The sequence below is a fragment of the Schistocerca nitens genome, chromosome 1, assembly GCF_023898315.1.
Source record: "Schistocerca nitens isolate TAMUIC-IGC-003100 chromosome 1, iqSchNite1.1, whole genome shotgun sequence".
Classification (NCBI taxonomy): domain Eukaryota; kingdom Metazoa; phylum Arthropoda; class Insecta; order Orthoptera; family Acrididae; genus Schistocerca; species Schistocerca nitens.
In genome coordinates this window covers 874,258,154-874,285,888 of record NC_064614.1, presented here as the reverse complement: position 1 = coordinate 874,285,888, position 27,735 = coordinate 874,258,154, and the positions used below count along the sequence as shown (strand labels likewise).

Below are 27,735 nucleotides of genomic sequence, written 5' to 3'. Positions count from 1 at the left end.
CGTGTGTCACTGCCCCGTTGCTGGGATACTGGAGGATGGCTGCCCGCAAGAGGGGGCATGAACCATGAACAGTGGCGGACAAAGATACAGGTGCCTGCTAGGCAAGTGACTTGCGTGGAAAGTTGTAGATGTGGTTTTGTATTGTATTGTATTATATGTTAACCGGGGACCTAGAAACGACGGAGAGGCTCCGTTTCCGCTGCAGCTGCAGTGGTCCACAACCCCGCGACGACTACCGCAGTCCACTTCACCCCTCCGCCGTCCCACACCGAACCCAGCATTATTGTGTACTTCGGCCCCCGGTGGACCCCCCAGGGAACGTCTCACACCAGACGAGTATAACCCCTATGTTTGCGTGGTAGAGTAATGGTGGTGTACGCGTACGTCGAGAACTTGTTTGCGCAGCAATCGCCGACATAGTGTACCTGAGGCGGAATAAGGGGAACCAGCCCGCATTCGCCGAGGCAAATGGAAAACCGCCTAAAAACATCCACAGACTGGCCGGTTCACCGGACCTCGACACAAATCCGACGGGCGGATTCGTGCCGGGGACCAGGCGCTCCTTCCCGCCCGTAAAGCCGTGCGTTAGACCGCACGGCCAACCGGGCGGGCTTAGACGCGGTTTAATCTATGACATGTGAGCACTCTGTTGGGCTGAACATACCTCTGAGGGGACTGCCTCGCCTGTGGGGTGTTATTGATGCCATTACGCCGGTTGGAGAATAAGTATCAGCTAGGCTGCCGTTGTAGGTTGCGAGGCAAGAACCGTTTATTGCCTATACTGTGGATGACATGGAGAGGCCTTTTGCAACAGACAGCAATTCTGTTGTTAACTGATGTGTGACGCACTGCACCCTGGTTCCTTTCGGGTCGAGCTGCTATTAGCAGTCGCTCCTCCGATTTTATGTTGCGAGTGAAGGCGCTCATTGGTATTTCTGTAATAGACTGTGTTTACCTGATTTTCTGGACACATATGCGATCTGTAGATTAATTTTTTTGAGTCATCAGTCTTGTGACTCGTTTGATACTGCCCGCCACGAATTCCTCTCCTGTACCAACCGTTCCATTTCTGAGTAGCACTTGCAACCTACGTTCTCAATTATTCGCTGGCTGTATTCCAATGTCTGTCTTCCGCTACAGATTTTCCCTCTACAGCTTCATCTGGTACCATGGAAGTTATTTCTTGACGTCTTAACAAATGTTTTATCATTCTGTCCCTTCTCCTTGTCAGTGCTTTCTCTATGTTCCTTTCCTCGTCGATTCTGCTGAGAACGTCTTCATTCCTACATCTAATTTTCAACATTCTTCTGTAACATCACATCTGGAAAGTTCGTTCTCTTCTTCTCTGGTTTTGCCACAGTCCACGTCTCACTGCCATGCAATGCCGTGCTCCAAGTGCACATTCTCAGAAATTTCTTTCTCAAGTTAAGTTCTATGTTTGATACTGGAAGGCTTTTCTTACCCAGAAATCCCATTTTCGCCAGTGCTAGTCTGCTTTTTACATGCTCCTGGTTCCGTCCGTCATGGGATATTATGCTGCCTAGGTAGTAGAATTCCTTAACTTTATCTGCTTGGAGATCACCAATTATGATATCAAGTTTAGTTTCTCGCTGATCCCATTTCTGCTTCTTTTCATTACTTGTGTTTTTCTTCGATTTATTTTCAGTCCATATCCTGTGCTCATTAGACATCCATTCCAGTGAACAGGTACAGTAATCCTCCTTGACCTTCACTTAGGATAACAATGTTCTCAGCGAATGTCATCACTGATATCCTTTCACCTTGAATTTTTACCCCACTCCTGAGTCTTTCTTTTATTTCCGTCAATGCTTCTTCGACAGATAGATCGAACAGTAGGGCGAAAGGCTACATTCCTGTCTAAAATCCTTTTTAATCCGTGCACTTCGTTCTTGGTTTCCACTCATATTACTTCCCCTTGGTTCTTGTAGATACTGTTTTTTCTTACAGGTCACCGTGTTTTTCTAAGGATTTTGAACATCCTGCACCATTTGTCGAATGCTTTTTCCAGGTCGGCAGATCCTATGAATGTCTCTTGATTTCTCTTCTGTTACTTCCATTACCAACGCAACGTCAGAACAGTCTTTCAGTTGCCTTTACCTTTCCTAAAGCCAAACTGATCGTCATCTAAGAGATCGTCAATTTTTTTATATTTATTGCCTACGAGATATTATGGCTTGGTCGTTTGTGTACGTAAACTTGCACTTCCTATCAAATTTTTCTGAAAATTAGACTGTAAACTCTTTGTCCGGCGTATTTCCTATTCACTGCACGGAAATTGAATATCGCCTAGATGTGCTACGTGCTACCAAGGGTGCTCATGTGGATGTTTACTGATGTGTGAAGAAAACTTCGATAGTTTGTAAACAATTAGACACCACTTTCATATTTGTATCTTACTTCTAGCCTGAGTTATCAATTTATGGAATCAGGGAAAGACTTTTTGGGACACCCTGTATATTTATGTAAAGTATTGGTTATCCATATTACCTTCGATCGTCTCTTGTCGCAAGGCACGACAAGCCGTCTCCTACTTCGGCAGCCGACACGAACTGGTATTCGCCTTCGAAGTTGAAGTCGCTAAAGTCCTGTGTGATGTTCATGAAGGTGACCGTGAAATTGACCTCCACGACGGAAGAGGAGAGCGTCTGCATCGGCAGCGGCTCCGACAGCCTGGAGCAGATGCAGTCCCTGGGCAGCTGGACGCCGGGCCACGGGTACTCGGACACCCAGAGCTCGGCGACGCCGGCTGCGGCGGCGCGCGCCGCGCGGCCTCCGGCTGGAGCCTGCCTGGAGCAGCACCAGCGGCCGGTGCGCGGGTCGCGGCGCGAGTGGCAGGCGCGCTCGCCGAACCTGGCGCGCGCCAGCGTGAGGCGCACGCGCTCGCCCGGCGCCGCCTCGAAGCGCAGCACGCAGCTGAGGTTGTGCGCGCCGCCGCGGCCGTACAGGAAGACGCTGCGCGGCGACTGGAAGCGGCCGGCGCGCGGCGACAGCGGCGACGAGCGGAAGACGCGGTCGCAGGGGCCGGCCTCGGCGCCGGCGGCGGGCGCGCCCTCCAGCGACGTGTCGACGAACTCGTAGCGCAGCACGAACGACAGCGGGAAGAGCGCGCTCGCCTGGAACGTGTCGAGCGTCAGCTCCGGGCCCGACGACACATAGCTCTCGGGCAGCGCGCAGGGCCGTGTGTGGCGCGTGCTGTTGCTGAGCAGGCTGTGGTCGCAGAGGCGCGGCGCCTCCTCCTTGCAGAACTCGCCCAGCAGCTGCACCGCCCCCGCGCCGCCCCCGCCGCTGCTGTTGGTCACCGGGTCGAGCCGGCCGTCCCACAGGCGCACGCAGCCCGCCACCGCCGCCCCCGTGTCCCAGTCGGCGCGGTGGAACTTGAGGAACGACAGCCACACCGTCTCGTGGCGCCGGCCCTGGAAGTGGTAGCGGCACGTCGTGTTGGGCGGCAGCGAGTGCTGCGGGCTCTCCACCTCGCCCCACGGCGCGTCGAAGCTCGTCAGCAGGAACTCGCAGTGGGCGTGGTCGCGCACGTAGCTGTGCGACCGGGCGTCCACCAGCACCACCTGAGTAGCAAAATCCAGATTCCAGAAATCAAATCAACGCCAGCTAAACATTACTGGACATATTTTTTTCTGATGTGACATCCACAACTGTAGTATGTAATGTTCATGATGAAAACATCCGCTATAGTTGTACAATTTTTTATTGACTAATATCGTTATGCTACCAGGTTTAGGGACTGGTTGGCTGATCGGGGGAGGGGACCAAACAGCGAGTTCGTCGGTCCCATCTGATTAGGGAGGTGTGGGGAAGGATATCGGCTGTGCCGTTGCTAAGGAACCATCCCGGCATTTGCTGAAGAGATTTAGGGAAATCACGAAAATCAGGACGGTCGCACGTGGGTTTGGACCGTCGTCCTCCAGAATGCGAGGCCAGTGCGCCAACCACTGCACTGCCTCGACAGTTTTAGGGAATCAGCTCCGTCTTCAGGTATATGTATAAATAGTAGGGCGAAGCGTACATGTCAAGGGTAATTTACAACGCACCACATCTGCTGTACATGGTTCATCAGACTGAATATCCAAATGCGCACGTGAAAAAGCCACCTTTCAACTTTAGCTGACCTAAGTCACCCTAACCAAGCAAGAGCTGGCACATTTGGGTATTCAGTCTGATGCGCCATTTATCGCACATGTGGTGGCTCCTGAGTAAGCTTTCGCGTTGACGCTTCGTGCGACTATTCACAGATATACTTGGATGTGAGCTCCTGATACCTGGTGATGTAGAGGCTTTAGTCAATAAATAATTTTACAACTGTAGCGGACGTTTTCGTCATGAAAAAGTTCTAAAATGTTCTGAGGTATTCAGCTGGGTGGTGTCGTCCCACTTGTGCCATACATCATGAAGCTGACTTATTCCCATGTTCGTGTGGCCCTGGTGATCACTGGAAGCGGCTTGACACGGTAACAAGTCATTTCTCCGAAATACCACACCACTTGAATGACGACACCTGGCTGCATAATCGAGAACTTTTCAATATCGTTATACGCCAGAAAATTCTACAATCACACAGACCAAATATTCATACTCAAAGTAATGTGTGACGTAGATTTGTGGCAAGGATGTATATTGCCCATTAACAAACTTCAAGAGAGCCTGAAATACCATCACGGAAAGCAAATGGGGCGTAATAGAAGAATGAGGAAACGGTTTAATGTGAGAAGACTCAGTAGAACGCGGTTTAAGGAAACTCAGGAAGATTTGAAAGCAGGGAATCTGAATGTGTTAGGTCGGAGATGCGAGTGAAGCTGAGAGACTGCATATCTCAGTCCCGTATGACGGGGAGCACCAGAAAAGCAGCATCGGACGGAAGAGCTGTTAATATAAATTTCGACGTTAAACTGTTAGCATTTGCCTATGACATCGTTCTATCTCCAGAGGAGAAAAACAGACTCGACAGATAAGAGAGTTAATGTAGGAGGCACAGGAAGCGGATTTGAAGATTAATGAATAGGAAACGATCTGTTTCGTAGGAAAGAGGAAAGATGAAGAAGAAGTGGAGTGAACACTGGATGCAAGATGCTCGTTAAGAAGACTGGATCCTTAAAATAACTAGGAGGCACTGTTAATAGGCATAATGACGTAGAGCAAGAGTTGATGAACTTTGTAACATATGCAGAGAGAGGAATATTTGGCATGAATGAACCATTTACCGGTAAACAGTTAATAAGAACATCGAAACTTCGTATTTATAAAGCAATTGTGTCTCATATCTAAACATATAGTGACAAGATTTCGACACTGAGAAAGAATATTGAGACAAAACCTGTCTTTGAAAAAAGGTATTAAGAAACATTTGTGCACCAATGTGTGAGTATGAAAGTTTCAGTGGAAGATAAAACAGGGAAACGCGTGCAATGTGCTATTTGCTAGATCTAACAGCAGTAGTAAAATTCAGGAAAATTGAATGAGTGGGAAATGTTCTGAGAAGGGCATAAGAGAGTAAGATACTTGACAGATAACAGGAAACAATGGAAGAAGGTAAAGAGTAAGGCTCGACTTTTGTTTATGTGGTCGTCTAAGCGAGGCAGGGTACAGTCAGGTATTGACAGGCATGTCAAAGCGTGCCAAATGGCTCCCTTCTATCTACATATATCTCCATTTAAACTGTTGATCTTGCATTGTACGTTGAATTTGGTAGCTTGGAGATATTTTTAATCCAAAATATCACATCTGTCACTCAGGTTTGAATCAAGTATAAGTCTGAGCTTCTTTGGTTCCATGTTTTATACACTCCTTCACAAGGCTCTTAACCATTTTTAACACTCAGTACATCAGTACCAACTTAGGGTAAAATTTTAAAATAAAAAAAATTCCAGTATTGACGAGAACAGAAACATGAGCTTCAAATTGACGACCCAATCAAGTTCAGAAGATCAAATATTAGGATAAAGGAAATACATGTCTAAAACAAAACGATACCTAAAGTTCTGAAAACTAAATCCGGTAAAACGGAGAGAATTTAAGTGAAACCATTTAGAAGTCTGGGCTACAAGAGATTGGTTTTTAAATTCGTTGCCACCAAATGGAAACAGGCTGAACATTTTGAACGGAAAGAGAATCATTGAGGAAATCATAGAGAGCTAACGAAACGTAATGAGAAAAGTTCGGGGATCCGCTTATAGCGAAAACGGAATACGCAGAATTAGAGCAAATAAAGAAATTGAAAAGCATACATACATTTATTCGGATGTGAAATTACGCAGGGTCAAGTTTTATAGGCATATTAAAATAACGAAAACAGCCGGATTAACTAGACAGGTTGTGGATTTCTACGACGATCACAGTAAAGTCAAAATTGAAACAATAAAATAGATCGGTGCAGAAAACAAGAGCTCAAGGAAACAGGAGAAACACAATGGAAGAAAAACATTAACGCGGAAAAATCATGAGTGAACTCTTGGTTTGGCAGAACAGCAAAGGAAGACGGAAGACGGCTTGGTATGACGAGTATAAATGAGCCCATTATGAGGCAAAAAAAGTAATGTGGGTACAACGGAAACCTGAAACAAGACTTTGCAATTGCTTGTTGTACATGTTCCAGAAGGGCCCAAGCGAGAAAAATAGTAAAATAAAAATGACTCGTTTCGGTATGTTAAGATTTAACATAATGCTAAATGGAATTATGCGACCTTTGTAAATGTTATATATCTCAGCGATCGTGATGTAATGAATTGTTATACATTTATTTCGGTATCTTGACTTTTCAAAGAAGTGGATTGTGGGAAACAGCCGTGCGGTGATTTCCAGTTATAAATAAATTAGCCTCTTGCTGCAAGCCGCCACAGCTGAGAGGACGCCAGCAGCAGCAGCAGCAGCACTTGTATGATAAACATTAAATTAACTTAGTCTTTTGTCAAGTGTTTCTGCAAATAACTGTACTATACATTTGTATTTAACCTGTGTAGACTAGTGGTTAGAAAATTAATCGTAGTTTCCGTTTTTGCGTAAGTCTTGTGAATATCCTGTAGTTGTAGAGCGCTTCAGACAGAACTTGCAGAATATCATTAGTAATATTCCTGACCACGCCGTGGTAATAGGGGGTGACTTCAACTTACCAGGTATAGATTGGGAGTGTTATGCCATCAAAACTGGTGCCAGAGACAGGGATTCGTATGGCATTGTTACGGATGTCTTGTCCGAAAATTACGTTAAGTAGATAATTAGAGAACAAACTCGTGAGGGTAACGTCTTAGACCTCCTGGCAACGAACAGACCGAATCAGTTAACGTAGAGGAAGGTATCAGTGATGATAAGGCTGTGACAGCATCTATGACGACGGGTTCTAAAAGGAATGTTAAGAAAGGTAGGAACATATCCTTACTCATCAAGGGTGACAGGATACAAATTTCTGAATATCTCAGCCGTCAGCATCAAATAGCCGGCGATGAGGACGAAGATGTGGAGAGGACGGCCAGGGTGGCCGAGCGGTTCTAGGCGCTACGGTCTGGAACCGCTCGACCGCTACGGTCGCAGGTTCTAATCCTCCCTCGGGCATGGATGTGTATGATGTCCTTAGGTTAGTTAGGTTTAAGTAGTTCTAAGTTCTATGGGACTGATCACCTCCGAAGTTAAGTCCCATAGAGCCCAGAGCCATTTGAAGATGTGGAGAACAAATGGAAAAAAATCAAAGATATCGTTAAATATGCTCTAGACAAGTACGTTCCGAGTAAGGTTTTAAGGGATGGGAAATATCCACCATGGTTTAACGGCCGTGTTAGAAAAGCGCTACGTAAACAAAGAGGACTTCATCTCAGATTCAAGAGAAATGAAAACCTTGCAGACAAAAGCTGAAGGAAGCGAAAATGGGCGTACGGAGAGCAATGAGAGAGGCGTTCAGTGAATTTGAAACTAAGACGTTGTCAACCGACCTGAGTAAGAACACTAAGAGATTTTGATCGTATGTAGAATCAGTAATTGGGCCAATATCATCTATACATTCTCTCAGCGCCCACAACGGTACCGAGACGGAAGATAACAGAGAGGAGGTCGAAAAACTGAATTCGGCCTTCCGAAGTTGTTTCACCGCGGAAGATCGTAATACTATCCGTCCTTTCAATCGTCGCACGAATGTCGAAACTGCAGATATTGCGATAACCGATTGCGGAACTAAAAAGCAAAAATGGCTCTGAGCACTATGGGACTTAACATCTGAGGTCATCAGTCCCTTAGTATTTAGAACTACTTAAACCTAACTAACCTAAGGACATCACACACATCCATGCCCGAGGCAGGATTCGAACCTGCGACCGTATCAGTCACGCGGTACCGGACTGAAGCGCCTAGAACCGCTCCGCCACCGCGGCCGACAACTGAAAAGCAGCTACAATCGTCTAGTAGTGGAAAGGCGTCAGGACCAGATGAGATACCGGTAAGATTCTATAAAGATTATGCGAAAGAACTTGCTCAACTGCTAGCGGTAATGTATCGTAGATCACTTGAGAAACGAAAGGTACCTAACGAGTAGAGAAAACTGCAGGTCATTCCCGTTTTTAAGAAAGGCTGTAAGACAGATCTACATAATTATAGACTTATATCGTTGACGTCAGTCTGTTGTAGGATTATGGAACATGTTTTAGGCTCAAGAATTATGACGTTTTTGGAAAATGAACATTTCCTCTACAAAAGTCAACAAGGTTTCAGCACACAGAGATCCTGCGAAACTCAGCTCGCTCTGTTCCTCCATGAGTTCCACAGTGCAGTGGACAACGGCGCTCAGGTTGATGTCCTGTTCCTTGATTTCAGTAAGGTATTTGACAACGTCCCGCATTGCCGTTTAATGAAAAAAAGATACGAGCTTACAGAGTGTCGGACTTGTCATTAGATTCAAGACTTTCTTGCAGAGAGAACTCAACACGTCGCTCTTAACGGAACAAAATCGACAGATGTAAAGGTAATATCCGGAGTACCAGAGGGAAGTGTGCTAGGACCGCCGTTGCTGTTTACTATACATATAAATGATCTAGTAGAAAACGTCGGATGGTCTTTAAGCCTGTTCGCAGATGACGCAGTTTTCTAAACCAAAGTAGCAACGCCAGAAAATAGTAAGAATTTGCAGAACGACCTGCAAAGAATTGATGATTGGTGCAGGTTCTGGCAGCTGATCCTGAACGTAAATAAATGTAATTTAATGCGCATACATAGGAAAAGAAATCCGTTACCTACAGCTACACTGTTGATGACAAACAGCTGGATACAGAGTCTGCCGTAAGATACCTAGGCGTAACTATCCAGAGCGACCTTAAGTGGAATGACCACATAAAGCAGATAAGCCGGCCGCTGTGGCCGAATGGTTCTAGGCGCTTCAGTCCGAAACCACGCTGCTGCTACGGTGGCAGGTTCGAATCCTGCCTCGGGCATGGATGTGTGTGATGTCCTTAGGTTAGTCAGGTTTAAGTAGTTTTAAGTCTAGGGGACTGATGGCTCAAATGGCTCTCAGCACTATAGGACTTGACTTCTGAGGTCATCAGTCTCCTAGAACTTAGAACTACTTAAACCTAACTAACCTAAGGACATCACACACACCCATGCCCTAGGCAGGATTCGAACCTGCGACCGTAGCGGACGCCCGGTTCCTGACTGTAGCGCCTACAACCGCTCGGCCACACCGGCCGGCAGGGGACTGATGACCTCAGATTTTAAGTCCCATAGTGCTTAGAGTAATTTGAAACATTTAAATCAGATAGTGGAAAAAGCACCCATTATTCGTGAGTGGAACAGCGTTGGAGGGATCAGATAGTGGTGCCGAAAAAATCCTCCGCCACACACCATTAGGTGGCTTGCGGAGATTCGCCGGAAGCACCTTAAAGAAACATAATTCATCCACGAAAGAAGTAACTTATAAGGCGCTTGTTAGCACGATTCTTGAGTATTGTTCATCTGCCTGGGATCCCTATGAGGTAGGACTGATAGAGGGGATAGAGAATATCCAACGGAGAGCGGCGCTTTTCGTCACGGGGGTGTTTACCTGGCGAGGGAGTGTTACAGGGATGCTAAATAAACTCCACTGGGCCGGCCGAAGTGGCCGTGCGGTTAAAGGCGCTGCAGTCTGGAACCGCAAGACCGCTACGGTCGCAGGTTCGAATCCTGCCTCGGGCATGGATGTTTGTGATGTCCTTAGGTTAGTTAGGTTTAACTAGTTCTAAGTTCTAGGGGACTAATGACCTCAGCAGTTGAGTCCCATAGTGCTCAGAGCCATTTGAGCCATTTGAACCATTTGAAACTCCACTGGCAGACGTTACAAGAGAGGCGTTGTTCATCACCGAGAGATTTATTATTGAAATTTTGGGACAGCACTTTTCAGAAGGAGTCGGACAACATATTATTTCCCCCACATACATCTTGCGTATGACCACAAGGAGAAAATTAGAGAATTTAGAGCCAATACAAAGGTTTACCGACAATCATTCTTTCCACGCAGTATTTGCGAGTGGACCAGCGTTGGAGTGATCAGATAGTGGTACCGAAAATATCCTCCACCACACACCATTAGTTGGCTTGCGGAATATGATAAAGAAGAATGATTTTAAGTTTATTGTAAACGTAGGCTTCCGCGGCCGTTGTCACAATCAATAAAATTCTTCCGCGTTTGGAATTTTATCGTGGGCAATGTGGCTGCAAACCCAGAAGAATTTTATGGATTGATTTTCAGTTTCTTTCATGCAGAATGGGAACTGCCAGCCCCTTGTTCAGATGCACCTATTCACATAGTAAAATTTTCAAAAATTACGGTGCCCCTTCAGAATAATACTCACTAGTTCAATCACAAAGGTTTCATTTTGATACCAGAAATAGTTGATGCTTGTAGAGAGTTCTAGCATACTTCCACTGTAACTGGTATTAATAAAAATGTACGGTGCCTCATGGACTCAAGCTGACTGTGAATACAGTTCTGTTACTACTCAGCTTTTGGCAAAGTTTAACGTTTCCGTCGTTCGGTGTTTGATTTTATATCTCGACGTTCTGTGATTAATCTCACAGAGAAATCTTTTGACGACGCAACCTTATCCGTGCTAGGGAAGGGTTTAAATTTTGCACCCACACCGAAAAGTTGGATGGTTGTTGATTTTATTAGTTCAATTTAACAGGCAGTTTGCAAACTACCTCCTGACGCTGCATAGGAGGTTAGGAGGGATGCACGTCGTGTGCTGACTAGGGTTCATCCACCTAAGAGTAATATAACAGCAGCAGAGAGGGCTGCTTTACGCTCTCCCAAAGATGATCCTGGCATTGTTATTTTACCTGAGGGCAGGGGGAATGCCACCGTTGTTTTAAACAAACCGGATTAATTACAAAAGATGCAATGTTTATTATCTGACTCAGCGCATCGCAGGATCGATGCTGACACCACGGAAAGTATTGAGAGAAGGACCAACAGCCTCCTGAAGAAAGGTGGTTTGTCGCAGGACACTATCAAGAGTCTTAACACCTATAGTGCTGTCCTCCATAGGTTATATGGTCTTCCGAAAGGACACAAGGAAGGGGTTCATTTCCGTCCTATACTGAGCGACACCGGCGCTCCGACCTATCGTGTAGCCAAGCATCCTACTTCTCTGTTAAGCCCACAGGTTGGTCGGCATGAACTTCATATCAGGAACTCAGCTGATTTCTTACGTCGTTTGGAAGGGAATGCGGTTGAATGAATCAGATATTTTAGTAAGTTTTGATGTGACTCTCTCTTTACTCGTGTTCCTTTGTCCGATTCGTTGTGGTTAATTGAGGTTATGTTTGGTGTTGAGTTAACTAACCTCTTTCGACATGTATTAACATCCACTTCCTTCTTATTCAATGACCAGTATTACCAGCAGACAGATGGAGTTGGGATGCGTAGCCCGTTGTCTCCACTGATTTGGGGTTTGTCACGTAAATATAAAATAGCTCATGGATCTTGCAGAGCTATTTTATATTTACGTGACAAATCCTAATTCTAGGGCTATATTTTATTTTTGACACATGGATCTATGCCGACAATTGCCAAAACGGCGATGGAACATTAGGCCTTACTAATGTAAAATTGCTACCTTCTGAAGAAGAAAAATTTATATTTGTCGAAACCTAGGTAAAGAATTTCTTTATCCATTGCAACTGGTCGGCTGTTTATAATTTTATTGGAGTAGAATGTATTTATGTTTCCTTTGCGTCTCCCGCCTTTTCTATGATCTATGCGCTCAAGCATTGTACAAGCACTGACAACCCTGTAATGATCAATCATTTGACGCTGTGTTGCGGTTAGGTCAATGTTAATTAAACTGCTTTGCTATTATACATACTGAAAACAACATTAATTGACAATGTGTCATAAGGGTTACCTTTCTATGGTTACTACATTTCATTTCACAGTCAATTAGTAGAGTGTACAATTGACAATGCTTGCAGTTTTAGTGATAATAGAATGCCAAGTCATTTCCCTGCGCGAGTCAGACTCTAAATACATTTATACATCCCCACCCCAACCCTCCATCACGTCCACACCTTACACCCTGAGGCTTGTCCTTTCGTGTTGGACAAGTACCTAGTGAGCTCTGACCTATTCTTTGACGTAAGAGCAGCCACTGTTCGCCCTTTCATTTCTCCGCTGTAGCGATACTACGGTGTGCCTCTACTGCACCGGCGCGCCACTGCGCAAACGACGGCACGGCTCGCTAGCGCCCCTTGCGGGCCGGCAGCCCGCTCAGCGGACGCCATCAGCATTCGGAAGGCGGCGGCGGCGGCTCGCGGCGCCGGTGGCTTCTGGAGGCGGCGTCGGAGGCGGAAGCAGCAGGGGGTCGATACCCGCGTAAAGGCCTCCGGCGCGGGCCGCATGCATATTGCACGCGCCACTCTGCAGCGGGCGCGGTGCATTATTCACCCCGGCCGCGCTGCACCTGCAGGGCCCGCGCCGCGCCGCGCCGCGCCGCCAGTAATGCCTCGCCACACCTCTTGCGGCCGACAGGGGCATCCGGAGGAGCAGAATGTGCGCACATACCGGCGTCATGGAAGACGTGCGTAGCAAATGGCTCCACGGTGTGCTCTGCCCTAACACGAGGCCAACGAGCTGGAGTCAAGTGCAGCCAGTTAACAAGAAGCTCAGCTTCTCGCGCGTAGGGCCAGAGCCGTCTTGTGACGAAAATATGGCAGATACCTCAGTGTTATTATTCGAACATGTGTCTCAACGCAGAGGAAGCAAACTGCCTGTAACATTTTACGCGGGAGAGGCAGTCAGTATGCCTATCAAGCTCGCTCGTTTCTTGTGGCCTTGGCAGCTACTCGAGAGTAGGGAAGCGAGTAGGTCGTGGCTCGAGTACAAGAGCTAAACAGCGAGAAGACCAGGTAGTAGTCGGCGTGTGATAATTAATCACCTGCAATGAAAACTTCAAGCGTGACAAATACACATTTAGTGATCACATTTACACAAGGTACAAAAGGGTAATGCATTGGCGGAGCTGTCACTTTCTCAGACGTGATCTAGGCCGCACGACGAGTCACTGAGCGCGGGATGGTAATTGGAGCTAGACGAATGGAACATTCCATTTCCGGAATCTTTAGGGTAACCAATATTTCGAGATTCATAGTGTCAAGAGGGTGCCGAGAAGACGAAATTTCAGGAACTGTCTCTCACAACGGACAAAGCAGTGGACAACGGCCACACTTAACGATCGACAGCAGCGGCGTTTGCATATAGTTGACAGTGCTAACAGACAAGCAACACGACGTCAGATAACCAATGTGGGACGTACAACTTACGTATCCATTAGGACAGTGCAGCGAAATTTGGCGTTAATGGGCTAAGGAAGCAGACGACCGATGCGAGTGTCTTTGCTAATAGAACTACATTACCTGCAGCTCCTCTCCTGGGCTCCTGACCGTATCTACTGGATCCTGGACGACTGAAAAACCATTGCTTGGTCAGGTGAGTCCCGATTTCAATTGGTAAGAGCTGATGGTAGGGTAAGAGTGTGGTGCTGACCCCATGGAGCCATGGATCCACGTTGTCAAAAGGGATCTTTCCAAGCTGGTATTGGCTCTTAACGGTATACGGGGTCTATCTATGTGCAGTGAACTGGGTCTTCTAGTCCAAGTGAAACGGTCATTGACTGGAAACGATTATTTTCGGCTACCTGGAGACCATTTGCAGGCATTCATGGATATCATGTTCACAAACAACAAAGGAATTTTGACATTGCGCCATGTCACTGGGGCACAATTACTTGCGACTGGTTTGAAGAAAATTCTTAACAATCCTAGCGAATGATCTGGCCATCCAGGTAGGTCGACATGAATCTCATCCAACCTTTATGGGACGTAATGGAGAGATGAGTTCTAGCAAAACACCATGCACCATATTTGTTTGTTTTAGTCATACTAAATTACGAAGCTATTTGCACCTTAAGTTACATGTTTCGGCCATATGTTCTGGGATGGAAACAGCTTCTTAGTGTTGAAACCATTTTCTTCACTGATGTGTAGTGATTCTAAGACTGCCTCTACCCCTTTCTGTAGAAATATCAGGTACGTCTTATATCGTGCCACACATTGAAGTCTGAAGAACAGTATGAAAACTGTGTAGAGCAGGTGTAGCTCTTGCACTGTTGTGGGCGCGGGCGCCGCTGAGTGCCCACACCGCTTGCTCGCGGGCGCTGTCATCCACCAGTTCCCTCACCACCTCTCTACTAACATAACCCGTTTGTTACGGATTCGTATTCGGCAAGACTGGGCTGCTTACTTCGTGTAGACAGTGTTTGTTATCAGTGTCGAAATGTTTTGGCGTTGCGTTCATGACAGGACAAAATTAGTGAGGAGGAGTTAAGGCGCTCAAAAAGACAATCGGTCCGACCCCTACGTTTCAATCCACAATGGGAATAATATTAGTTTTTTATTGAAACAAAAACCGGCCCTCACTGCCTGTTCTGTAACGCTGTTTTATCGGTGTGAAAGAAGTACAGAGTGAAGCGACATTTTCAACTCATTCGTGAGAAATTCGTGATCACTTTGTTACCGTTATTATTCTGGAGCTAAAACAGGAAAGAGGGAAAGAAGAAAGTTCATATCCATATAGGACATTTCTTGAAAATGATACTACTTTTTATGAAGAATTCTGTGATTTTTGCCGGAGATTTTATTTCTTCCTTGCATTATACTTACAGGAAGAGAAGTATGCCAACGACAACGATGGTGTACGGAGAGCGACCACACATACGGCTCTAAAATGGCCGAAACAGTGTGACCCTTCAGCGAAGGAGAATTTGTCAAAGAGTGTCTTCTTGCTGCCGCAACAGTTTTGATCAAGGATTCTTCAGGGTTAGAAAACAATTCCTCTTTCATGGAGTATAGCTTGCAGCCTCATCAAGCAGTGGCGAAGGCGTGGAAACGTAACTCAGAGATTGATCTGAACACTTGGTTTTTCCCTGTTTGGCTTGACTGTATTTGCAGCAAAAATGATGTCAGATGTAGAAGATATAAATATAAAAAAACTTGCATAATTCGCTTACTTTCATTCTATTGTGTCATATGTGATCATATTCTGGGGCAACTCATGAAACCGAGCAAAAGTTTTTACGGTGCAAAAGCGTATGATAAGAAGAATTTGTGGTGTAAATTCAAGAACATCTGGTAGCATCCTGTTCAAGGAACTTTGTATTCTAACCACTGCTTCTCATTATATGTATTCCTTAATGAAATTTGTTACAAGTAATACGTCTCTATTTCCAATTAATAGCTCAATACATAGTATGAATACTAGGAATAACAATCTACATCAAGACCTAAATTTATTTACCTTGGTTCAAAAAGGGTTCCAATATTTAGGAACTCACATTTTCAATAAATTGCTAGCAACCATTAAAAACTTTGTTTCAGATAAAGAACAGTTTAAATGATGTTTGAAAACCTTCTTGATAGGAGACTCCTTCTACTCTATAGATGAATATCTTAACAGAGACTGTCAAGATAGTAAGTAAAAATGTCTGTTAGATTTCAGATTTGACAACACTTGGTTACAGCAGTCAAGATTATGTCTTTTGTGTATGATAAATTTATTAATAGTTCATAACAATGTTTCATTCTGACCGCGTGTTCATTCTGTAAATATTAGCTGTTCCATTTCACCGCACTCTGTTCACCTGTTTCGACAATCTCCTGATCAGGGTGGTAACTATTGTATTCAAATGTTTTATTTTGTTATGATATACTTTCTGACAAGTTCCACACCCACAAGAATCATCTCTTTTTTGGGTCTATGGAACGAAAACTAAATGTAATCTAATCTCAACTAATGGATTTAACGGATGTGTCTCAGATTCCACTATTTGTGAGAGGTGTTGACGCCTTGTTCAGCTGCTGGAGGAACTACGTAATTTTGCGCCAATGCACCATACATCTATGGATGACGACACAATTTCTTGCTAATGAAACATTATTCACAAATATGGCCTTTGTTGGGAAAAACTCTCGTTGACTGCACTAGATTACCTCCTGCAACGATTGGTCAATAGTCTGCTTTGATAAGGATCAAGATGAAAATAGAACTTAAACGGTTCTCAGTAAGATTACATGCGTAAAGTTAACAGACTTTTAATAAAGAAAAGAATGTGTTCTTTGCTTATTACCTTATGCCTGTGTTTTATTCTCTTTTTACTGGTCCCTGTACCTCCTAGACCTTCCCCCCCCCCCCTCCACCCCCCCCCCCCCCGCCCCAGCTGTTTCTACTGAACTGGACAGAATTTGGTACCTTTCGTACCGTTTATAAGTGCTGTCAAACTATGCAATGTATTACTTTGCGGCGCTACAACACTATGCAGTGGAAAAATTACTCTTTATTTGCTTCTTTGTCGCTATGTTGTGCCTCTATCGAACTACAGTCCATCAACCACTTTTATGTCGTCTGCTGATGTTATTTGAAAGTGTGGGGCAGCCTTTAGTTTTTTGAAAGAAGTTGGAATGTTAGATTAACGTACGCTCAGAAGAAAGTTGAACATGAAGTGCGAACTGGTTTCAAAGTGACATAAATCAAAAATAAAATTTCACTCACATATAAGCATAGGAAAACAACACGTCTGTTTTGCAACATAACAGTTGATATGCAAAGTCGTATGTGATGTAATGTCTCAAATATCACGCATAATAGCGTAAGTTTATTTGTTTTTCTTCACAACATACTTTTTACAAGCTAACTATTTTGACTTTTCCATTAGATGGCATTTTTGTGTAACACAAGATTGGTCTTTAAGACTGATTTCTTTGGCAGCAAGACATGGAGCTCCTACAGATACTATGAACATGTTGTTTCTGTCGTTAGTACTCATTGTATTGTTGTACTGCTATAATCACGACACTGAGATAAATACGAACGTGGCCGCAGGCAACATCGCGGGCAACTCAAGCGCCCTGCTATGCTGTCCTGATGTCTAACCACTCATGTTAGTGAAGTGGTCTTTACTTTACCCCATGAACGGTTTCGGCTTTGAAATTGAAGCCATTTTCCAGTAGATTCTGAAAAATATAGAAAAAGAAAATATAGCTTATACTGTGCTGTGATGAAGCAAAGTCAAATAATTACGAAAGCAGAAAACCCCTTAGTGATAAAAGGGTATGTCATATTTTGATACATTGAAATATTGGCAACCTTTAGCATTAAAAGGAATAATATTTTAACATCTTCGAAATATTAAACTGTATGCTTTACTAATGTAAATCCACCCCGTTATTAGTAGCTTCGTGTCAAGGCAATTTCGTAGCTGCGTTCAGATGTTAGCAAAGAAGACTTTTTTTAAGCTGTTCACATTGCGTCCACCCCTGCAGTTCACTGTTTTCTAACTTGGCCCGCTCACGCTTTTTCTCTTGACCTGGGGCACCGTTATGCATTAACATCTCATTAAATTTAAACAACTACTCTTAGCTTTTAGCTGGTAAAACATTCAATTTAAAACGCCGAACCATCAAAATATAATTTATTGTAATGCTAAAGAGTGCTATTACTTTTATTTGGTCAAAAATTTCAGTTTCTGTAATAATGAAACGCGCATCTTCTTTCCAGCGTTACTGTGCTTCTATTTTCGTAATTATTTGCCTTCGCTTCACCACAGCACAATGCAAACTATATTCTCCGTTTTCTGTATTTCTCTGTATTTATGTACATGTGTAAACTTAGAGGTTTGTCACGTCGGAACCAATACATTCCTGTAATGTAAAGTATTTCAATATTCATTAGATCATTTTGAACAATGCAGACAACCTTGTAGGTAAGCCGACCACAGCAATGGATGATCATCTTGGGTATTAATAAACCGCTTCATATCGGTTTAGTCGTTAATTTTTAGATCACTACCGCTTTTGTGACACTAAAGGCCACATGTTCAGGTGAACATCGATATAACAATAAAAGTAGAAGCAATAGTAACCCTGAGACATTCACTGAAATGTTAATTTTTTTAAATTAATTTTTAAGTTTTTAAAACTAAAAATAAACTATTAAAACGTTTACATGAGAATATTAGAATATTTGAACTCACATAACTCAAGCATTAGATCAAAAAATCTCGGAACTCTGTACTCAATACTCGTTGCCTGTTTGAACAAAACACCATTACAAGGCGGTATATCGTGGAATAAAACAGTCGGATTTCAATCCAATCTGGTGGATAGGTCCTAAAAAATTGTACCATAGTGATCCTGTGGTAGCGTGAAAATAAACGAAAAACTATAAACACCTAATTTGCGGCTGTCATGAAAAACCGAGAAGTGGTTGCAATAAAATGCAGGAATGTTCAACTTGGACCAAACCCGTCACTGTGGTATAATTTTCTTAGCACCCATCCACCATGTTGGATTGGAGTCCGTCTGTTTTATTGAATGACATACCACCTTTTACCATTATTTTGTTCTGACGGATAACGAATGTTGCGTACAAATTTCCGAGCTTTTTATTTCTAATGTTATAGTTATGTGAGTACAAATACATTATGTGATTAAAAGTATCCGGACGCCCCCAAAAACATACGTTTTTCATATTAAGTGCATTGTGCTGCCAGCTACTGCCAGATACTCCATATCAGCGACCTCAGTAGCCATTAGACGTCGAGAGAGAGCTGAATGGGGAGTTCTGCGGAACTCACGGATTTCGAACGTGGTCAGGTGATTGGGTGTCACTTGTGTCATACGACTGTACGCGAGATTTCCACACTCCTAAGCATTCCTAGGTCCACTGTTTCCGATGTGATAGTAAAGTGGAAACGTGAAGGGACACGCACAGTACGAAAGCGTACAGGCCAGCCTCGTCTGTTGATTGACAGAGACCGCCGACAGTTGAAGAGGGTCGTAATGTGTAATAGACAGACATCTAACCAGACCATCACACAGGAATTCCAAACTGCATCAGGGTGCACCGCAAGTAGTATAAAAGTTAGGCGGGATGAAGAGAATTTGGATTTCATGGTCGAGGGGCTGCTCATAAGCCGCACATCACGCCGGTAAATGCCAAACGACACATCGCTTGGTTTAAGGAGCGTAAACATTGGACCTTTGGACAGTGGAAAAAAGGTTGTGTGGCTGTCCGATGGCAGGGAATTGGTATGGCGAATGCCCGGTGAACGTCATCTGCCAGCGTGTGTAGTGCCAACAGTAAAATTCGGAGGCGGTGGTGTTATGGTGTGGTAATGTTTTTCATGGGGGGGGGGGCCTTGCACACCTTTTGTTTTGCCTGGCACTATCACAGCACAAGCCTTCATTGGTGTTTTAAACAGCTTCTTGCTTCCCATTGTTGAAGAGCAATTCGGGGATGGTGATTGCATCTTTCAACACAATGGAGCACCTGTTCATAATGCAAGGGGATGTGGCGGAGTGGTTACACAGAAATAACATGCCTGTAAAGGACTGGCCTGCACGGAGTCCTGACCTGAATCCTGTAGAACACCTGTGGGATTTTTGGAATGCCGACTTCGTGGACTACGGTTCAATCCCGCGTCCGGCCATCCTGATTTATGTTTTCCGTGATTTCCCTAAATCACTCCAGGCAAATGTCGTGATGGTTCCTTTGAAAGGGCACGGCCGAGTTCCTTCCCCGTCCTTCCCTAATCCGATGAGAACGATGACCTCACTGTCTGGTCTCCTTCCCCCAAACAATCCTATCCAATCCGACTTCGTGCCAGGCCTTACCGATCGACATCGATACCTCTCTTCAGTGCAGCACTCCGTGAAGAATGGGCTGCCATTCCCCAAGAAACCTTCCAACACGTGATTGAACCCTGTCATCAAGGTTAGGGCTGGGCAACACCATATTGAATTCGAGCATTACCGATGGAGGGCGCCACGAACTTGTAAGTCATTTGCAGTCAGTTGTTCGGATACCTTTGATCACATAGTATATTTTAATATCCTCATTTGAAAGGTTTAATTGTTTATTTATTTTTTTAAGTATTCAAAAATTATTTTAGAAAATTAACTGATTAGTGGTTCTCTCAAGCTTGTCATTGCTTCTCGGTTTAATGTTATATAGATGTTAACTTGACGATGTGGCCTTTAGTGCCGTGAAACCGATAGAGATCGAAAAATAAAGAACTAAATGCAGCTGAATGGGTTTATTAACACCCTAGATTATGCACGATGCCTGCTTACACATACGTTGTCAGTTTCAGATTCAATTAGAAAATGGCGCGGTACCTGCACGTCCAGTTCGAAGCCCGGCAGGTAGCTGAGCGGCACGGGGTGGAAGGGGTTGTCGTAGGGCGAGGTGTGGAACTCCAGCAGCATGTTGGGCCCGCTGCTGACGATGTCGGGCACCGCGTCGCCGCCGCACAGCCGCACCAGCACCGGGTCCGTCGTCGAGGAGCCGTCGTAGACCGTCAGGTAGTCCTGCACCACGTTGCACTGGTCCCACACCCTGCAACACAAAGCCGTCTTGAAACACTGAGGTCCAAGTGGCACTACAGAGCATCCGTCCCTACATTCATTAGGCATAGCAACTACTGTGCCGTAGACTTGCAGTATCATCAGTATTCATTAAGAGGAACAGAGTAATACTGAGACACCTTCTTGTACATTCGATGTGGGCTGTCTATTTCACCAAAAGAAGGCTGTTTCTTTTGTGGCATTTGTGTTAAATTTTTTTTATTTATGAAGCATCTTCATTGGCCCGTAACACATGTTTCTTTCATGTATACAATAATTGCGTTATGTAATGTGTGAGTCTGCGGTTGAGCACTTAGCATACGCGTGAGACGCTAATAAGGTCTGAACCCAGTGACCTATACAGTGAACAGACTGCTCTTCATATTATCAAGTGAAAACATTAAGAAAAACGCCACTCAACAGAAACTAATAAGCATCTGAATTAAAATACGTGTGGCCCAATCTAACATGAAATACGGGTACCGTAGCTCGTACAGACACAATAATAGAAAGAGATTTCTTCGTTCTACCAAATGAAACTAAATGTCACACTAAAATCTCCTTTCTTTTCTAAAATAAATTACTTGAATTCCAGCGGACCAGGCAATTCATAATAATAAGGTACATAAAGTTTCGAATGCATTATAAAAGAAACATGATAGACTTCGGTACAGGAGTGTGTAATTGGAAACTATACGACCAGTGATTGCATAATTATTCAATAGATTAGTGAAAAGAAGCTAGAAAAGTATATGTAAGCACCAGCGCCCTTGCCTAAGCACATCTTAAGTTCAACTAGCAGACTGTTTAATTAATTAAGAAAAGCATTGCTCTCATTTGGTACAAATAACTTCGTCGTCCACTCATCACGATTCTTCCTAAATGTGGCCAATTCTTACCACTTCTCTAAGATTGAGGTGCAGAGGATGGTTTCAGTAATAGCTGAAAGGCTTAAGTCCAGCCCCGGCATCTACAAACTGGGAGGGAGTCCTTACTCTTTGCAGATCTAAGATGAAGTCTTGATTATCTAGAGTTCAAAGGCGTAGTGTTGCTTCTCTGCAGCTCTATGATCGTTCATCGCCTCTATGTCATCCTAAGACGATCTTTCCCGTCTATTATCCCACTCAAAAATTCTTTGTGGTTCTGCTAGCACTGGATTCTTTTCAGCCAATTGCTGATTATCTTCCAAGTTCTGACCAACGCGAAGTTTACAACAACAACAGGTATTTCCAATTTCCTCAGAAATCTGCTCTGATTAATCAGTACTCCAACTCAGAGGGGGACAGGAAGCAGAGCTTCTCTCCCACCTTGAGATTGGTTTCCCGTTTCTGCCAAAGACAAGGGCTGCATTTACACACTCACGGTCTTCCTTTCTGCTGAAAAATAGTTTTGGTGAGTGGACCCACGTCTGTGTTAGAAAGTGTAAACAACCACTCCAGCTGATCTAATTTGAGCCTAGCAGATTCTTCTCAGCCTGAGTGCGTCGTGTTTCCCGCCCTCTTGCAAACTCATAACTTTTTCGCGAGCATTATTTCCTCAACTTCTCACAGTTGCGATTTACGGCCCAGTGAAAGTCGCCATCAGCGTTCTGCGAGGTGTTACGTGCATGTGGGACAACTGCCATTCGTCCAGAATACCTGTCTCAGGATTTATAGATAGAGACATTTTTACTATTTGCTAGCCATTGCACACTTGTGCCCCTCACGTTCCCACGCTTCCAGAGAAACTTTACGTATATCTTTCACCAAAGAGAAATGAAGTTAAAAAGTACTTATTAGTTTCGCAGTCATTGATGTTTGTTTCATTAACTTTTATATTGTCATGCGACGTCAGTAATTTCAATTTACTTTGGGTAAGCAATTTTGGACATGGAGCAGTTACGGAAAAACTGTCACGTAACAAATGATTCTCGATATGTTACAACAATACAGCATTTGCTTCGTTGTTCTCTTATTGTGTGGTAAGAATCAACTTTTCGGTACGGAAGTTTCGTTTAGGTTAAATTACTACTTAATTTTGTGATATTATTATTCCATATTGGCCATCCTCGAGTTGTACTTCGTTGGTATGCGTACACCAGATGTCCGAATTTCGGCGTTTTCGAAAACATTTCGATTGACACCTCACTTTCACGGTGTGATGGTTGTGTGTGTTTACTTTATATAAATTTTGCCAGCTGTCACCGTGTGTTTACACGTTTTTAATTAGATTACGTGTTCCGATCCATTTGGATCGTTTTCAGATCCAAAACAAAGCAAAACTGAGTATGTACCATGTAATATTTTACAATAGGTTGAAAAGAATTGTACATAAAGGCAGATATTACTTAGGTGGCTGCGTCAGCAACCCATGTTGTCCACTCAGAAGCACATATCACAGTACTGTGTTTCGCAACTGCGGTCAGTGTTTGAAATAGGTTTATGGTGAAGGTAGCGGAGGGGTGCGGGGGAATGGCTTGGGGATGATTGGGGGAAGGGGAAGGAAGGAAGGAGGGGGTGGTGAGGATGTCATGAGCTTAATATGAGGGGTGGTGCTAAAATTACAGTAGCTTCAATTATGTAAAAATAGCTCTTTGAAACATTAATAGTGTAGAACAATGGAAATACGATCTGTAAACGGCTTAAAACAGTGAAATTATAAAATAGTGTGATGGTGGGATTGTGATCCGGAAAAGAAGGTAAGTACTGGGACAGCGTGGGGGGGGGGGGGGGTCGATAGTGGCATGGATGCTATGGGTTTAACAAGAGAGGGTTTTACAATTGCAAAAAGTCAATTCTATAAAAAACCTGTTAAAGTACCTGAATGGAAGCCTAAAACTGTGAAAGGGGGACAAAATTAAGGTTATAAAAGTGCAAATAAAGTAGCTTACCTGAATTAGTATCGTAAGATATTCAAATCGTGAGACTTTGAAAGTATTAAGTCAAATGGTTCAAATGGCTCTGAGCACTATGGAACTCAATATCTTAGGTCATAAGTCCCCTAGAACTTAGAACTACTTAAACCTAACTAACCTAAGGACATCACACACACCCATGCCCGAGGCAGGATTCGAACCTGTGACTGTAGCAGTCCCGCGGTTCCGGACTGCAGCGCCAGAACCGCTAGACCACCGCGGCCGGCTGTATTAAGTCGTAAGGCCTTATTGTAAAAGTATTAAAGTAAAAGTTGTATAAAGTTCATAACATTTAATAACACTTGGTGCAGTTCTAGTCCCTATACTTTATTCTACTTCTGTAATGTTACAATCTTGATATCTTTCACTAATGATACATCCATTGTTCTTGCCTTATACCTTTAACACGTTAACGAAAAATTTTTGTGCAATTTTTATTACAGCGTAACCCTGGAAATCCGGTAGAAATCTGAGTAAATTTAGTACATAATGGACTTACTATCTACTGTGGGAGTAAGGCTCCCAAACACGGTCAAGCTGCACTTTATTACTTTCTTGTAACGCAGTGTAATACAAATTCTCTCAGTCGTTATTATAAGAATCGGGCGCTTTTGACCTAGAAGTTGAGTCAAAAATCTTCTTCGTCATTATACAAAATAAATAATCGTCAATACAACTAAAACACATGCAAAATTTCTGATAACTGACAACAGGTTAAATTTCTGATTTGGCTAAAATTGTGCAGATACTTTTCAAACATGCTTACCAACAGCAAAATTTAAAAATCGCACGAATCGAACTAATACTACACGCAAAAAAACAAAATTAGCGTCACTTTCTAAGCATATCTTCAGTGAGGCTCCAGCCATCGAATAATAAAATCTATAGAACGGCAAGTTAAGGGTTTTTGTTTTCCTGTGTTTTCCTCACAGCATATTTCTTAAACTTCGTGCTCGTTTTTCTGTTTAAGAGGTGCAAGCTCACATTTTGAAAAGGTAAATTCAGGCAGTCTGTAACGCAGGTTTAATTTCTTCTGAACGGCCAGCTACATAGCTCACTGAGACAGCAGAGCCCATTAGTGACACATCAGGAGGGTGTGAAGTTTCATATTTAGACTTTGTCTGCTTTTGTAGTATTCTCCATCAGTCAGTCTTGCTAGGCTGGGTCGGATGTGTGCATGTTGTCTTCGGACGCAGTAGGAGTTGGCCGCAGTACGAGACAGCTCAATGCGCTTTTGGCTACTGTCAATCACCTTCTGGCTGCTGCCTCAGGGTGTTGCGGTGGCACAGAACCTGGCACGTCGCACGGAAGATCTCATGTGTTGCTGGTTCCGCCCACGAACTCTGCTGCCGAGGCAGCTAGTAGTGTACCCGACACGATGGATACGTCCTCAAAGCAGAGTGAGTGGGTGGTAGCGCGTTCATGTTGCTGGAGGCAGAGAGCCGGTTTGGAGAGTGGCTTTTTGGCCTCGCCCATTCGCACTGTAAGTGGACAGGGGGCCGCTCCCTCAGCAGGGCCAAGCAGACACACGAAGGGGAGGTGTTTGCTAATTAACGGGAGCTCCAACGTTAGGCGCGTTAAAAAGGCCCTTAGGTAGATAGCATTCAGGGCTGGAAAGAAAGCCAACGTGCCCTCTGTATATCTGCCGGAGAACCTCATCCGAGATGTGGAAGCGGCCTTGCCTAATGCCATCGAGCGTGCAGGGTACAGTCGCCAGCAAGTCGTGCTTCACGTGGGCGATAATGGCGCCTGTCGCATGGATCCTGAGACCATCCTCGGTTCATACAGGCGGCTGGCCGAAACAGTGAAGGCTGCTGGCCTCGAGCGTGGGGCGAAAGCTAAGCTCGTGATTTGCAGCAGTGTTGATGGGGTCCTTTGGTTTGGAGCAGAGTGGAGGGTCTCAAGCAAAGGATTCGGCGACGCTGTGACGATCTTAGCTGCTAATTTCTAGATATGCGTAATAGGTTTGGGATTTCTAGGACTCCCACTCGACATGTCGTTGGTGCACTACACAAAGGAAGAAGGTACTCGGGTGGCAGTGCACTTGTGGAGTGCACGTGAGGGTGTTTTAGAGGAGCTGGCAGTTTGAAGTGCTCTGATGAACACTCGCCAGTCGGTACGCAGCAAGGGAGTCAAATCGCGTTCAGAGTAAAGACACGTCGACTGTCAAAATTTTGTGAGTAAATTGTCGAAGTATTCGTAGCAAAGTTCCCGAATGTACTGCCCTCGACGAAAGTTCTCGCCCTCAAATTATTCTCGAGACCGAGATTTGGCTGAGACCAGAATTAGAGAGCTCTGGAGTATTTAGTGAATCATGGAATGTATATCGCAAAGACAGACTAGAGAGCATAGAAAGGGGAGTGTTCATTGCAGATGACAAAAATATTTATTCGAGGTCAAAGTAGAGAGTGATAGTAAAGCTATCGCCGGCCGGAGTGGCCGAGCGGTTCTAGGCGCTTCAGTCTGGAACCGCGCGACCACTACTTTCGCAGGTCCGAATCCTGCCTCGGGCATGGATGTTTGTGGTGTCCTTAGGTTAGTTAGGTTTAAGTACTTCCAAGTTCTAGGGGACTGATGACCTCAGATGTTAAGTCCCATAGTGCTCAGAGCCATTTGAGCCATATGAATAAAATTACGTGGTCGAGTATAACAGGTCTAAGTGAAACCAAATTAATTGTTGGATATTTTTAACGGCCGCCCGATTCCGCTGTTACAGCGCTAGTGTAATTCGAAAAATGTCTACGGTCAGTATCGCGTGTATGTCCACACGATGTAATAGTAGATGGAGGCGACTTCAACCTACCGATTATAGCTGGTATGTATATGGATTTATTGATGGAGATACAGACAGACAGCCGTACGAAGTACTTTTGAAAACATTTTCTGTAAAAAGTCTTGAGCAGCTAGTTCGGCAGCCTACAGGAAACAGAAATATATTGGACCTTATAGCTACAATATTCCGGACCTTATTGACAACGTCAGTATAGAAACGGGGTATTAGCGATCACGATGTCTTTTTAGCGACTGTGGTCCGAAAATTAATAAATTTATTAAGAGGGCTTGGAGGTTGGTTCTGCTACAAACAGCAGATAAGCACTTGTTAGCATCTCACTTACACATTGAACGGACATCATTTAGTTCCAATAGGATGGACGCAGAGGAATTATGGGCAACGTTTAAAGAGACTGTAAACAGTAATCTGGAGAGTTATGTGCCTAGTAAGTGGATTAAGGACGGGAAAGACCCACCACGGTTTAATAAAGAGAATCGGAAGATGCTGAAGAAGCAGACATTGTTGCACTCCGGGTTCAAAACAGAACTTGCAAATGACGATAAGAAAAGTTTAGTAGAGATTGTGCGTCTGTGGAAAGAACTACGCGCGAAGCATGCAACAACTATCACCCCGTCGTACCTTACCAAAAGATCTTACTGAGAGCCTGAAAAAATTCTGGTCCTATGTAAAATTGCTAAGTGAGTCTAAGGCTTCCATCCAGTCACTTGGTGCCCACTCTGGTGTGGCGGCTGAAGATAGCAAAACAAAATTCTCGTTCAAGAAATCGTTCACTCAGTACAATCGTACAAACAAACCGTCGCTTGCCCGCTCTTGTACCTGAGTGGTAAACGCGAATGAATGTCATACCTAACGGGCCGCGTTCGATTGCCAGGTGGGTCGGAGATTTTCTCCGCTCAGGGACTGGGTGTTGTGTGGGCTTTATCATCATCGTTTCACCCCCGTCGACACGCAAGTCGCCGAAGTGGCGTCAACTCCAAAGACTTGCACTCGACGGGAGGCCCTAGCCACACAGCATTTCCATACCGTCGGTTGACCATCGAACAGAAAGAGTTGAAAATAAATAAAACACCTGGGCATACCTATTCGTTTTTTTAAAGAGTATTCTACG

At 44.3% G+C, this 27,735-nt stretch overlaps 1 protein-coding gene across 1 annotated transcript in view; it reads right to left on the bottom strand.

The window, feature by feature from the left end:
• LOC126210217 (uncharacterized) overlaps positions 1-27,735 on the bottom strand; it is a 196,635-nt gene that overhangs the window by 33,344 nt on the left and 135,556 nt on the right. Inside the window, exons 5-6 of the mRNA XM_049939435.1 lie at positions 20,713-20,932; positions 2,509-3,584 (exon numbers count right to left, since the gene is read on the bottom strand). Of these exons, the coding sequence (XP_049795392.1) occupies positions 2,509-3,584; positions 20,713-20,932 (1,296 nt within the window). The remainder of the gene's footprint in view (positions 1-2,508; positions 3,585-20,712; positions 20,933-27,735) is intronic.